Genomic DNA, 15,026 nt, shown 5'->3' on the forward strand with positions numbered 1-15,026 from the left:
TATAAATTACAATTGTTGGATAATGAGCTGGCGTGATGGATATTCTGTGGGGACACTTCCGCTAATCGCCAGTGGAAATTTATTTCACCTCAAGAAGAAAAACAAATTTTCTATCTTGCCCAGAGCTTTCGGTCCACATCCGGCAAGCAAAATGCCTATTTCCATTGAATTTCATTTTTCATAGCAATTTGGCATGCATTTTAGGTCCAATATCAATATATTTTCCTATAAAATTTTCAATAGTTTGCGTTTTTTTTTAAGAAAATTGTATGTGATGTTCCAACAGGAATTCGAAAAAGATAAACAAGGCGTAAAGTGAATTTTCACCTTATTTTTCTCTACAGTACCACTTTATATTATTTAATTTTTAATTATTATTTTAACATTTTCACGAATATTTGTGATTTTTCGAATCGTGACAAATCGCAAAAAATGTGCACATTTTTCAGGTTATGTATAGAATAAGCCATTCAAATGTCCATTTTTAACGTCAACTCCATATAAGAAAAAGGTGGCATTTTACGCCAATTTGGTATTCTACTCCCATTTTTTGGTTTCTTCCCTATTTTTTAAATAATAAAAAAAGTTATCATATAGGGGGCAAGCAAAATCTACTCTTAAATCTAAAATACTTAGGAGGTGACCTGCTTATGCAATCGACTGGTGTGGGCTCCAGACTGTCGCGAGCTCTCCACACTATGTCCTATCACTTGTACGACTCATGACGAACCCACGTCCGTACTCACTGAGATCGTACGATCGACTAAACTATTACAGTCGTCTCCACCATCACCAGAGGCGCTGGCCTAGAAAGGAGACATTGCGTCTCGAATATTTAGGGTTGCCTCAGCAGAGCATTTATTGCTATAAGGCGGGAAATTTAAGCTCTACAATCAACTATTTTTTTCGACTAAACGGAAGCTAATTAAATTCTCTACACATTCGTATTATCACTTTGGCATAATACTGAATAAAATTCCTAATGAAGCTCCAAACTCAAAATTGGAGTAAAATGCCACTTTGGTGTTAATAGGTTCTCAAAAAATCATTCTTAACCTAAAAAAATCTTTATAAAATTCAAGCGTTTGATTTTACATTAATTAACTAGCATATGGCTTTAAAATAGGAGAATATTGAAAAATATTAATTAACACTTGGAAAGACCCTAGTGGCAGCCGCTGCCAATTTAGTTTTCAATTTAATTTTTTATTGTGAAGAATATATAATTTCGCCTGAAGGCCTGATTGAATGCGTGCAGAAGGTGCAGAATTTATCTGGTTATTTTGTCCTTATAAAAATTTTTAATAAAGATTAAATATTACTGTAAAATATTTTGCAAAAACAAAAAACTGCAGTCGGAAGGACCAAGTGGCAGTTACTGCCATACAGTGCTGTCTCGCTATATGCACAATTTGGGTACTTTTTTGACAGTTCTCTCTCTGAATATGCACAACTTTTTTTGAAATTCCCAACGGTTTTTTTTCTTTCTTTTAATATATTATAATTTTTTTATTGTTCTAGAATTTCCCGTGTTATTTTAAATATAATATGAAACAGAAAAAATAAAATTAAGAAAATTAAAAACAAGAAAAATTAGTTACCAAGAAAATAATTTTCTTTATTACTTTGTCAAAATGTAAACAAATTGATTTTGAATGCAACCGACACAAAAGCTGTGCATATAGAGAGTGTGCATATAGAGAGACAGCACTGTATGTATTTTATATGGGAGTTTGACGTTTTGCAGATACAATTTTCTTGATTGTTAATGTGTAAAAGCCTTAAAAGAACAGTTTAAAAGTGTTTTTGCAAATTATTGATAAGTTGAGAATTCAGTGAATTACTTTGACCGTAAAATGTTCGATGAAAAAACATTACTCTATGAAAGATAAAAACATCGAATGGTTAGAAATCTTTAGATACTGTAACCAAAGAGATGAAATTTCTGATTCAGTCACCAGTAAAGAATTGACTAAAACTCTGAATGTTAAAATATAAGTAAGAATATCAAAATATTTTGTAAAATCCGATAAATGGCAGCGGCTGCCACTTGGTCCTACGAAATGTTAAACATTTTAGCATTAGAGTCATTAGAGTAATTACCGATGCCTTACAAATTCGTAAAAAACAAGGTTCTTATAATTTCCTCACCCTTTTGTATGGAAAGTTGCGAATGGATCGTCCACTGGGATTTTTTCGGAAAAACTGTCGAAAAAAAATTAAGTGAGATAAAAAGTTTTTGGTTTGGAGAACAAAGGTGAGAAAAATGCCCAAAAAATCTGTAAAAAGTCCCTATACTACCTTGTAAAATCCTCCCTCAGACCCCCAAGATAATGGACAATTGCCAAAATCAGTCCACGGAAGCGAAATCCGGGGCTGAGTGTCAAAATTCACTGAACAAAAATTCCCAGCATGCTGCAACCGGGAATATTTCCAACGTCCTGGCCACATTGGAGGCTCTCAAGTTGGATTTTGAGAGGAATTCCGTGCCAGAGGGAGAAGTTTTTGGTAAGGAAGACTTGAAGTTGTGTGTGAATGTTCCAGAGGAGGAATCAGCAGATGAAGAAGTTGTTGAGTGTCCAGGAAAGAATCCTGGGAAGAAGAAGCGCACCAGGTCAAAGAAGAAAGGGAAGAAGAGTAGGAGTTCAGATGAGAGATCTGTTGTTGAAGTTGATAATGGGTGTGTGAATGGAGCCCTTCCGGAATTGCTGACTGAGGGAAATATCCTGATTCTGCAGCTTCTGTCGATGGATGCGGAAGAGAGAGAAGAGTATCTGATGAAAAGTGCCCTGGAGAGGAATTTGCTGGTATTTCTGGGCAATGGGAATCGGACAAAGTTGGAAATAAATCCTGTGATTTACAATTACTTGAAGAAAAGTCGCCACAATGGGGAACACGTGAAGATGCAGAGGCTCCGGGAGATTGTCAAAACACGGAGACATGCCACAACAAAAGGTGAGAAAGAGCAGAAGGATCATCGGGAGAAGGGAAAAGGAAAGTCTCCGCGGAAGTCTCTGGAAATGTCAGAGATTGAGGAGAAATACCTTGAAGTTGTTGAGGCAGAGGCTCAGGGACCAGCTAAAATCTTGCCAGATGCCAAGCTCACGGAATCCCTCAAAGCTTTTGCAGCAGAAGTGGTCAGTGCGAAGAAAGGGACACTGATTGAGGGAGAAATCCGGGTCAGCGTGAAGAATTATCACAATTCCTACATGGCCAATCCGACTGGAGCGAAGGACATCATCTTCCGGTCATCTCTGCTGAGAAGACATGCCCTACCCGGAGATCACGTCCTTGCCCTGATCTTCAAGACAACCGTCCAGGAAACAAAGGCAGAAGCCTCTCTCGAGGACGAAGCCCCGGAAGAGGATGACGATGACGAGGAAGAAAAGAAAACTTCCGAAAGCTCCTCGAAAGCTCCCGAGGAGCCCGCAGAGATTGAAGAACGCGAAGTTGGCGTTGTCATTGAGATCCTGAAAGAAGGACACAATCGTCTAATCGTTGGGACTTTCCAGCGTCCAATCAGCAACAGCAATCTCCTGACCCCACGAGATTCGCGTCTGCCACGTGTCCGGATCACCACGGATGATCTGATCCGTGGAATGAGTAGGAGCAACAAGATGATGATGAATTTCATCTTCCTGGCCAAGATCATGTACAGCGCCGTCGGGGAAGTGGGAGGGAAGCTGCTGAGGATTGTGGGGCAGGTGGGAGAGCTCGAGAGCGAAAACAGGGCCATTCTCATGGCCAATGACCTCAATCCCGAGCCCTATCCAGCTGAATTGCTGGCACAGCTGCCGTCGTTTGAGATCCGTCCGGAGGATGTCCGGAAGCGACTGGATCTACGCACAAACACTTGCATCTTCACCATTGATCCATTGACTGCCAGGGATCTGGATGATGCCGTTTCCTGTGTTCAGGTGGACAAGGACATCTTCGAGGTAAGTGAATCTTTTGCTTTGGAAATTATCACAGCTATTGCAATCGTCCCAGTTTCTTTTCCCTTGATTGACCTCAAAATTTCCGAAACAATTTTTCGAAATTTTATTAGAATTTACTACATTTTAATCACAGAAATTAATTCCTTCCCTATTCATTGAAATATTTATCCAGAATAAACAAGTGATAAACAGTGAATAAACAAATTAAGATAGAAAATTCAAACCAAAAGAAAATGAAAGAATATTAAATTCTCTAAATTTTAGGCATAGTTATTTGACATATAAAATGCTCTATTAAAGTGGGAAAATTACTAGAAGATGGAAAAAACACAGAAAAATGTACCATTTTAGGTGCCCTTTTTCAAAAAATCTTTAAAAAATATACTTCATTTTCATCGTAGATGCTTGATATGTTCACAAGAGTTATAGAGGATGAAATTACGCGTCAGATTAGCTTTATTGACTACCACCGGATAATTAGAACCGGAGATATGAATTTTTGAATTTTATAAAACAGCAAAAAATAAAAAATGCTTTTCCAAAAAAATCTAGAAGTGACCCGGACAAACAGATTGCAGATTTGAGGTCCTTAAATATCCCTCTAACAAGTTTTGGCACTCTCGTCAAAGACACCCACAACGTGTCGCACAGTGTAATCATAAACCTCATCTTCACTGCAAAAATAGGCAACCTAGCCCTTCTTTCCTAAGTTCTAGAATCACCAAAAATGGCTTAAAATGGGAAATTTTGATGACTCACATTTCGTGTGATTTCTCACAGTTAAATTGATTTTCAGAAATAATCACTTACACCAATAGATGAAGGGTTAATCTGGGTTGATATTTACGTAATATTTTTTGCATAGGAGGAAAATTATTTTCCGAGTGTCGAAAAAATCCTAAATACTACACTGTGTATTGGTTCAACCACTGAAAGTGTTATGGTTCGCCAACTCATCAGGTAACTCCAGCAGCTTAAAATCACAACATAACCTCAAAGATGAAAACAAAGGAAAAGATAGATAGATAGATATGATTTATTTGGTAAATCGGCTATAAGCCATTTCCACCACAGATGGCAATACATTACAGTAACTTTAAATTCAAAAGTAATATAAAAAAAAGGTAACATTTCATTCTTAAAGTCTAATTTAACTGAATAGTTTAAAGTAATAATATAATAAGAATATTAAGAAGTGACTTTACTTAATCTATCTATATGAATAGAAAACTGATCAAACTTCAAGGAGAAAAAAAAATATATATATGTATATGTACATTATTTATAAGAAAAAGAAAAAAAATTTAAAGGTAATTGATCCAGATCTTATTTAAATTTTAAAATTTAAACTCCTTACTGCTTGAATTATGCACTTTAAAACTTCTGTGTTAGATCCTCCTAAAATAGATGACATTGACCTGTTTCTTATGCGTAAAGCAGTTCTCAAACTGTTTAACCGAGGACATTCTGAGAGTAAATGTCGCACTGTCAAAATAATGTTGCATATTTCACAAAATGGAGGAGAGGAACTATTCATTAAATAACTATGAGAAAAATTACAGTGACCAATTCTCAGTCTGGTCAAGGCCACTTGATCTTTTCTGTTTGTAAAATTATTACTAAATTTCGGCGAACTGCTGATTTCACGAAGTTTATTTGAAACTGGAGTAGAAACCCACTCCGTTCCCTTTTCTTGCTTAAAAATAAGGTTACACCAGGACTTAAGGTCACTTAATGTAATCTCTTCTATTCGTGGACCACTTTTATTAGCACCATTCTTAGCGAATGTAAATGCCGTTTTGCTGCCATCAAGAAGGCCTGGGTCCCACACAAAATCAATTCTGTCAGGATACCTAATAAGTAAATCGCGAACATTATTAATGAATGCGTTAGACCCATGAAAATTGGCTAAGTCTCTTAAAACAGAATGAGCGTTGGAAATAATGACACATTTCTTGAAACTTATTGCAATTTTGCAAGCCACAAGTATTGAGCGAGCTTCTAAAGAATAATTGTTAAGCAGATCACTGCATTTAATTTCAACAAGCCAATTGCAATCTTCCACCCAAATCCCAATACCTGATTTTCCCTTGAATTTTTTCCCAACTACATATATTTTCCTAACATTAGCGAATTTAGCCATAATTGTATTCAAGAAAGCTTCGCAGAAAATTATGGGTTTGTTACTCCAGTGAGATTTTAAGCCCAAATGAAAGATATGTTTATCAAACAGCCAGAAAGGTTCTATCATCTTGTATGTGAAAACTTTATTGTCTGGGGTGTTTCTTTGTGAATGCCATCTCTCTGCTCTGCTAACCCAAGAACTCACCCTTCTACCTTGCACATAACCCGAATTCATCTTGGAATAAATACCAGTATCATTATTTTTAATTTTGTTCCAAAAACGAACTACGAGCAAATCTCTTCGATCTGCTAAAGAGTAAGCGCCTGCTTCCGTCAACAGACTATGAACTGGAGAAGATTTAAAGGCTCCTGTGGCAATTCTAACCCCTGTGGAATGGATGGGATCTAACTTACGAAGAGCTGTGGAACTAGCATTGCCATAAGCAACAATTCCATAATTAAGCTTTCCACAAATTAATGCTTGATGAATTTTTAAAAGCTGATTCCTATCTGCTCCCCACTCAATATTCGCTAACGTTTTAAGAAGATTCAACCTTTTATGGCAATTGATTTTTAATTCACTTATATGTTTTTCAAAACTAAATTTGCTATCAAAGATAATACCAAGAATTTTAACCGACGACACATTTTCAATTAGAGAATTATTCAATGTAAAAAGAGGGGGACAACAAGAACGTTTTCTGCAGATATGTAACGATTTGGATTTAGAAGTAGAAAATTTAAAACCAAAGTCCCTAGACCAAGATTCAATACAATTTATAGCATTTTGCAATTCGCTTTTTAGAGAATTAACATCGTTAGCTGCAGACATAATTACCAAGTCATCAGCATAAAGAAAATGATCATGATTATTCGAGGATAAAATTTCTGAAACACCATTAATAGCAATAAGAAATAAGGCCACAGACAATACGCTACCTGTTGGTGTGCCGTTAATCTGGGTGTGAATAGAAGAGCTCGTATTGCCTACAAAAACTGAAAACTTTCTATCTTCCAAAAAATTTGTAATATACTGCATCAAATTACCTCCAAGTCCCCAATCTTTGAGTTTATTCAAAATCACAACACGCCAGACTCTCTCATATGCCTTTTCTAAATCAAAGCTAATAACTGAAATATGTTTACTTTTATTTAAATTATCCGCGATAAAGTGCTGAAGAAAACCAAGGTTGTCTGCGGTACTTCTACCTTTTCTAAAGCCTGATTGATAATCTGACAATAACTTATGGCTCTCTAACCACCAATTAAGGCGTCTAACAATCATTTTCTCAAAAAGCTTACCAACACAACTTAAAAGGGATATTGGCCTATAACTTAAAGTATCGCTTGGATCCTTTCCAGGTTTTAAGATCGGAATAATAGTGGCCATTTTCCACAACTCAGGAATATCACCAGTCTCATAAATTCGATTAAAGATTCCTAGCAAAGTAAGATGAGCCATAGGAGGAAGGTTACGAATCATTTTGTAAGAAATGCCGTCAGGTCCGCTAGACTTCCCGTTAAGACAACTAAGAGCAAAGTTAAACTCTTCCAATGAAAAGGGTAAATCGAGCTCACGAGGATGTGGACCAATTGGAACAGTTTGATAAGTACATAAATTATTCTTTTGCAAAATTTGAACCTCAGAAAAATCTATATCACTAGAATTATTATCAAAGCGGTTTGCTAGTTGTTCGGCAATATCCTTTTCAGAACAGTAGGTAACTCCGTCAGTGTTAACTTCTCTAATTACATTTACATTAAATGAACCATTGATTTTACGAACCCTATCCCAAACAACTTTTGGAGGTGTATCATGGGAAATACTATTTACATAACTGGTCCAGCTCTCTCGTTTCGCAACAGACATTAAATTCCTAACTTCCTTCTGCTTCTCTCTAAAATTACGCAGGTTAGAGGATGAAGGATGTTGATAAAATTTTTTAAAAAGCTTATTGCGTTCTTTTATATTTTTACTGATATCCTCAGTCCACCACGGAACTCTTCTTTTTCTAGGGAATTCTTTACTCTTTTCCAAGCATTGATGAGCTATATCATTAACTGTTTCATTAAAGAGTTCAATAGATTCAGAAATCGATAAATCTTCGGAAAAATTAAAACGATCTAAACCAGCGTTCAAAAATTTTTCCCAATCTACTTTATCTTCTTTCCATTTCACTCTCTGAGTTCTTTGATCACTTTCAATTTCATTTTCAATAATAATTGGCCAATGATCACTGCCATGAGCATCTTCTAAAACATCCCATCGAAAATCAAGTAAAAGGGAAGGAGAACAAATGGAAATGTCAATGGCAGAGAAACTACCATGGCCGGGATGAAGATATGTAAATTTTCCTACAAAGGAAAAGAAAGATGAAGAAAAGACAGCTGATAAATTTTTAGGGTTGTCACATTTGAAATTTTCACATTTCAGTCGATTTTTCGACATAAATTTGCAAGAAAAACAGTGCTTCAGAAAAATTAGAAGAAAACTGTTTTAGATACTTTCTTTTAGTGAAATAATGGTTTCCGTGGATTCGTGGAACTTGAATCTAATAATCGGTAAATAATTTTTAATTGTGAGCAAGAGTTATTCCAGGAAAACAATGCAATGACGAACCTTAACAACCCATCGTGCGAATCTTGCCTCCACACGCAAGGTTCGCACAAATCATCATACTTTTTTCATTTTCCTGTCTAGGAAAAAGAACAGATTTTACGGCAGTGAATGAGGCACGCATAGAAACTTAAAAGACCAGAGATTCTTGTGGTATAGCGCAATTGATTGCCCATTTTACCGTTCAGCCAGAAAAAAATCTTGAATATTGACTTCCAAAAAGCGTGTGAACCATCCCTCACTTCCCCTACTACGGGATTTCATTTTTTTTTTTTTTTTTTTGTAAATAAACTGACAAGGGAAGTACTCGACTCATCAAATTCATATAAATCTGGGGCTTTGCTCAACTACGCAGAAAGGCATCAAATTAAACGTGGTATATTTAAAAAGTGCTAAATTTGGTTAATTTTTTTTTAGCGTAGGTTAACTGCTTAGCGTAGGTGACCAACCTCCAGAGTGAAATTCATATGTATTCACTCTAAAATTCATATATTCATTGTAAATTTCATGAAAATCCCTTAATAATGCAAAATATCATAATAACTTAGACATACCATGACAAATTTAAGGATATTTCCCGTCTGACACAGGCTAAGGGAGCCCAGCGTTGAGCCATTAGTTAGAACCCAGCTTTAGGCACTTTTTTAGCCCTCATTGGCAAGATCTGATCGGGATCATCCTAATATAACCTCACTTTACAACTAAACTTCATGTTTATAGCACCGTTATAGCAGCTTTCCGTCTTTGCTTACTGCATTCTAAGTTGTTCCATTTTGATAATTTCACCTACAATTACCTGATCTAAACCTGCTAACGGCCTATATTTCTGCGACCTCTGTTCTACTATTACGTTCTTCCTCACCAGGTTGGTGTTCACATTGCCGATGTTGCTCACTTTATTCCCGAAAACTCTCCTCTGGATATGATCCTGCGAAACAAAACCACCAGCATTTACATGGTGGACACTGTTTATCACATGCTTCCTCTGCCAATGTGCCTTGCCTGTTCCCTGTTGCCAGGTAAGGATCGTCTGGCCTTCTCTGTCTTTTGGCGCATTGACTCCTCGGGGAAGGTCCTCAAGGAGCGCATTGCCAAGACAGTGATCAAATCCTGCACGCAATTAGCCTACGAACATGCTCAGAGTATAATCGATCGTCCTGGACAGAGTTTGACTGCTAGGGACTTTCCCTTAATAGTTAGTCAGAAGTTTCAGTTGCAGGATGTCGTGGAGAGTGTGAGGACTCTCCATCGGCTGTCGAGGAAGCTGAGGGCGAAAAGATTGGAGGCTGGGGCAGTGAAGCTGGATCAGCCAAAGATAGGCTTTCAGCTAGATCCGAAGACGGGGCAACCACAGAAGTTCCACCGGGAGGTTATAAAAGAGAGCAACGAGTTGATTGAGGAATTCATGTTGCTGGCCAATATTACAGTGGCCAAAAGGATTCACCGAAAGTTTCCGGACAGAGCAGTGCTAAGGTGCCATGATATGCCTGATCGGCATCAGTTCGAGAAGTTGGCAAATGATTTTAAGGCAGCTGGAGTTAAATTTGATTTAACGAGTACGTCGGCCATTGCGTCTTCCCTGGAGAAGGCTATTGAGGGAAGCAAGGACAAGGAAGCGGCCAAGACTATACTGACTTGCATGTTAACTAAGCCGATGATTCGAGCCAGGTACTTCTGCAGCGGACTGACGGAGAGTGAAGATGAATTCAAGCACTATCTCCTCTCAATTCCTATTTATACCCATTTTACCAGTCCCATTCGGAGATACCCGGACATCCTGGTGCATAGACTTCTGGCAGCAGCAATAAACTCCGGACCAGAACCAACCCTGAATCCTAATGAAGTCCACAAAATTGCAAATGTCTGCAATGTTCAGAAGTACAATGCAAAGTGTGCTGGCAATGACAGCATCAATCTCTACTTCATGAAGCATCTGGAGAATGTCAAGAAGCTCAAGATGCGAGCTGCAGTCTTCAAAGTGGGACTAAGCTATATTGATACCATTCTAATTGACACAGGTCATCACGTGAAGGTTACATATGGCGGCGGCAAGGCCACATTCATTGACAATGTAACGCCCAAAACAATTGAAATTGTGCACAAGAAGGACAACACGGAACGAAGCATGACCCTTAGCATTTTTTCAGAATGTGCAGTTACTGTGACTTGCAAAAAGAACCAGCTAAAAGGGAAACTCGTATGGTTGTGAACAAAAGTCTAAATCTAAAGTCATCTTTTTTTTTTAAGTGAGAACGCATTAACACAAAAGTTTGTTTGCAGCATAAAATAAAAACAAAATAATTTAAGATTCAAATTTCGTGTAAAAAAAATTAATTTTATGCAAAAAAAACGGAAAAAGCTGATAAAAGTGTTTTTGTTTGTGAGAATCGTCGGGATTTGATATCAGTCTTCTACAACTTTGAGCAACTGTTAACGGGGAGCAGTTACTTATTTACTTTAATGCTATTTATGCTTTACAAATGAAATATGGCTCATGGTTTTGATAGTCGGTCTTCCAGCGATATTAAAAGTATCAAATGGCAAAAAAACGGTACAGCGCGCATAAGTTTCAGTTTTCTGGAAAGGTATTTTACTGATCGAAATCAGAGAGTGTAGTAAATCAATCGATTTTTTCATCCCTCAAAATCTCTACACTCCACGCCCCGCCCCGAGTCATCAAATTCCGATTGGCTTGATATTACGAACATAGACGCAGATAGGCTGATGCCTATCCGCCTATCAAAGTTCTACTTTTTTTGAGTTGAAGTGCACATAGCAATTGATAAAGGTCAGTGACAAAGACAGTCAGAGCCGGTGTCGCGGTGTCCCCATAAGCTCAGTGGGCTACGAGGGCAGTCCCAGAAGTCCCTGGCCTCGGAGGAAAAACAAAAAGTAGAGGAAAGTACTCTCCATTCGAACGTTCATGCCTTCGAACAATGTGAATTTCTTTTTGTTTTTCGTAATAGATTTACATTAAATTATCACGGAATTATCAACAATTGATGATAAGCCAACTAATATCTAATAGAAATGTGTAAGTTTCTTAGGAAAACTAAAAGAAAATTCACATTATTCGAAGGCATGAACGTTCAGAGGGACAGTACTTTTTCCTATTTTGAACTTTACTTTTTTATTTCTCAACATAGTCTCCTTGTAGATCGACACACTTTTCCCAGATTCCATCTTATAAGTAGGTTCCGTCCAGGGGGTAAATTCTCTAATTTTCGTGAGTTGGTCAACAGTGACACTCACGAAAATAAATGGACCACTTTGTTCTCCGAATGATTTTTGAGTCACTGGACCATCATTCTGTCAGAAGTGTCACGAAAATATCGTGAGAAATGTCACAAAAATGGGCATGGAGAATCACACTTAAGTGGAAAATTTCTGTATTTTCTCATTTTTAGCACTTCTCACAAAGTTACAGACCCAGCAACGAATGTTCGCGGTTGGTACCACAGTACATGAATACCTGAACAACTACCAGTCACCTTATGGGAATTTAACATAGCGGGACCCTTTGTGACTACTAGTCAATGTACAGTCAGTGGCGCTAGAGCGGTGGCCACCGCTCTAAACTAGAAGAAGTTTATCATGGTGGCCACCGCGCTCCGAACAAATTAGGAGTCCGCCACCGTCGCAGCCTATTCAACCGCGAATCTTTTCGTTGCTGAGGAATTTACCCCCCAGGTCGTCAAAATAGGCATCAACTGCAAGCTCGATCTCAGCATTGTTGGAAAATATTTGTCCACCCAGCCATTTTTTCGTTTTGGAACAGGGTCCAAATCTTGAGAGTAAGAGGCGTGGAGAAAGCAGTTCGAACTTCAATTCCTTGATTTTGGCCATCGCGACAAGTGTTTTTGCTCCGATTTGAGCAAACGTGGCACCCATCTTGCACAAAGCTTTTTCATGTTCAAATTTTCTGTCAATATGCGATGTACGGCACTTTTTGAGAGGCCTGACATATCAACAAGGTCACGCACTTTCAATCGACGATCACCCAATATCATTTTTTGGATTTTCGTCACATTTTCCGGTGAGGACGCCTCTTTAGAGCGGCCAGTGCGTTGATTATCATTCAAGCTCTTTCGACCACGCTTACACTCTGCTACCCAAAATTTTACAGTGGAAATGGAAGGAGCGGACTTCCCTAAACTAGAATCCACAAGGGGAATTCTGTAAGGCCCTTGACACATTTACGACTAAAGCCGAGAGACGTCTTAGTGGAAAATTATAGAAATGTGGTTTAACCATTATTTCGAATATAATTACGCTAAGCCGGCTCTCGCCTAATCCTCAGGTCTGTCAATGCCCTAAAGCCCAAAATAGACACAGGGATCGGCTTAGGAATCAGCCCGAAAAATGAGGATTGGTGTCGATACACTCACGGATCTGCCCATAATTTGGAGGATCAGGCTGATCTTCTAAATTCATGAGGTCTAGTGAAATTACGGGGATTAGGCGACATCAGCGCCAGTGCTGAAAATAAAAAGCTTCACTTTGGGTGTTTTTGGGTGCTTTTCGAAGTGTCAATTGGGTGAAAAAACATGGAGAGTAATGGTACGCAATATCGCAAAATCTTAAAATGCATTAAGATTGGGGTAATAGGTTGGTCAGAGTGTTTCTTTCTTTACGAAAAATCCATTGATATTGCACTTAAGAAGTTTTTCAGCTATCAAAGTGGGCACATTTAATCGAAATTTACGCAAAAAACGCTAATCCTTGATTCTAAATCTTTCGTGTATGATGGTTTGGGCTGATCTTTTACAGCTAAGTTTTTCGAGCTGAGTGTTCTCGAGGATCATCCTGTGTCTATTTTCGGCATAACGCTCTGACAATGCCATATGACACAATGAGTTCGATAGGAGAGCTTTTTCGAAAATGCGATTCTGTAGCCGTGACATTGCCATTTCAGCTCACGTAGCATTGTCAGAAGTCACAGATTTGAGATTTCTGGCAATTAAAATAACAATGAATTTTATTGAACAAATCAACCAAGACGTAACTGTATTTTCATAAAATTATCAAGTAAAGGGATTTCATAAAAAAAAATCAATGAATTGCATTTTCGAACTCATATGATATGACAAAAAAGCTCGATTGGCATTGTCAGGTTTCGAACTCACGCGAGAGAATGCCACGAAAATTAGAGAATTCCCCTATAGGTCGCGGGCTCGTGACATCCTCCTCCACTTCAGGAAGATGTTCGGATTCGATCTCAAAACGCTCCAATGCAAGATTCTGAATTTGATTCAGCCACCTTGTACCTTATCCTAGGTCTGCCTCGTGGTCGACACCTCTTTAAAATGGCTTGCATAGAGATTTTCTGGGGAATGCGTTTTTATTCATGCGCTGAACATGTCCATATCATCGTAGTTGGGATCGCTCAAGTCAAAGAAGTAGCTCCTTGACTTTTAGCTCCTCACTAACGGCTATGTTTCTCACTCGATCTCGATGAGTGATTCCCTTAACCGCTCGGAGGTACTTCATCTCGGTAGCTTGTACTCGTGATCTTAATTTTTCGGTTATTACCCAAATCTCACGATCATAAGTGATGCAAGTTTCTGCCAAGCTCCCTCTACCGTATGGAATCAAGTTTGGGCTTGTTGGAAAGGTCTTGAAATTCTTAACAAACTCGACCCGGTTCCAATCGGTTTATGAACCGATAACACTGACTAAGAGAAATCCGAAAAAGTTAAAATAACATTCCGGAAATGTTTATTTTACCTTGCAGTATTGATCCGAAATCGGTGTAAATATTACCCTTTTTATGTTATTATGGGTTGAAGTTACCCTTTTTCATGTTAATTTTACCTTTAAAAAATGTTGATATATTTTTACACCTAAAAAGTGTTAAAATTATGAAGAAAAAAAGTTAATCGCACCCCCATTTTTTCTCAGTGAAGTAATTTTTATCAAAAAATCAATTGTAACTCCTAAGCTATTTTGGGCGATATTTCGACTTATTAATCGTATCGGGATTATTTTTTTACAATGTAATCATGTTGGAACGTCGTACATCCCGTGTTGGAGGAATCTGCTGATCGTAGATCGCCTAGAAATGCTTTCCTCGTGACGTGGATGCTTCCTCCATGTTCCCAGAGTGTTTTTGGGCAGAGGCGGTGCATTTTTATGACGTTATATCACAGTGAAAATGTTTTTTTCTAGACATTCAGATCTTTGCTATCTATCTAATCTATCCTCCTAAGAACCATCGGTCTTGCCTATTGCGCCACTGAGATCCCCAGAGATTTTGCGTGATTTATGAATCGGTTCAAATCAGTTGAGAACTGGTAAACCATGCGAAAGTACTTTTGAGGTATAACATTTAAGTCACGAGTTTGAGC

At 38.0% G+C, this 15,026-nt stretch overlaps 1 protein-coding gene across 1 annotated transcript; it reads left to right on the forward strand.

Annotated features, from left to right (window-relative positions):
- Positions 1–2,174: 2,174 nt before the first annotated feature.
- LOC129804712 (DIS3-like exonuclease 2) lies at positions 2,175–11,047 on the forward strand. The gene is made up of 3 exons (XM_055852256.1): positions 2,175–2,257; positions 2,322–3,938; positions 9,545–11,047. Exons 2-3 carry the CDS (start codon positions 2,334–2,336, stop codon positions 10,886–10,888), a joined length of 2,949 nt encoding a protein of 982 aa, XP_055708231.1. The 5' UTR covers positions 2,175–2,257; positions 2,322–2,333; the 3' UTR covers positions 10,889–11,047.
- Positions 11,048–15,026: the final 3,979 nt, after the last annotated feature.

Source organism: Phlebotomus papatasi, chromosome 2, assembly GCF_024763615.1.
Source record: "Phlebotomus papatasi isolate M1 chromosome 2, Ppap_2.1, whole genome shotgun sequence".
NCBI lineage: Eukaryota > Metazoa > Arthropoda > Insecta > Diptera > Psychodidae > Phlebotomus > Phlebotomus papatasi.

Excerpts from the sequence above, each read along its gene's own strand:
- LOC129804712 (XM_055852256.1), top strand. The coding sequence starts at position 2,334 with ATGGACAATTGCCAAAATCAGTCCACGGAAGCGAAATCCGGGGCTGAG. Across the intron at positions 3,939-9,544 it reads TGGACAAGGACATCTTCGAG|GTTGGTGTTCACATTGCCGA; the intron begins GTAAGTGAATCT and ends CTTCCTCACCAG.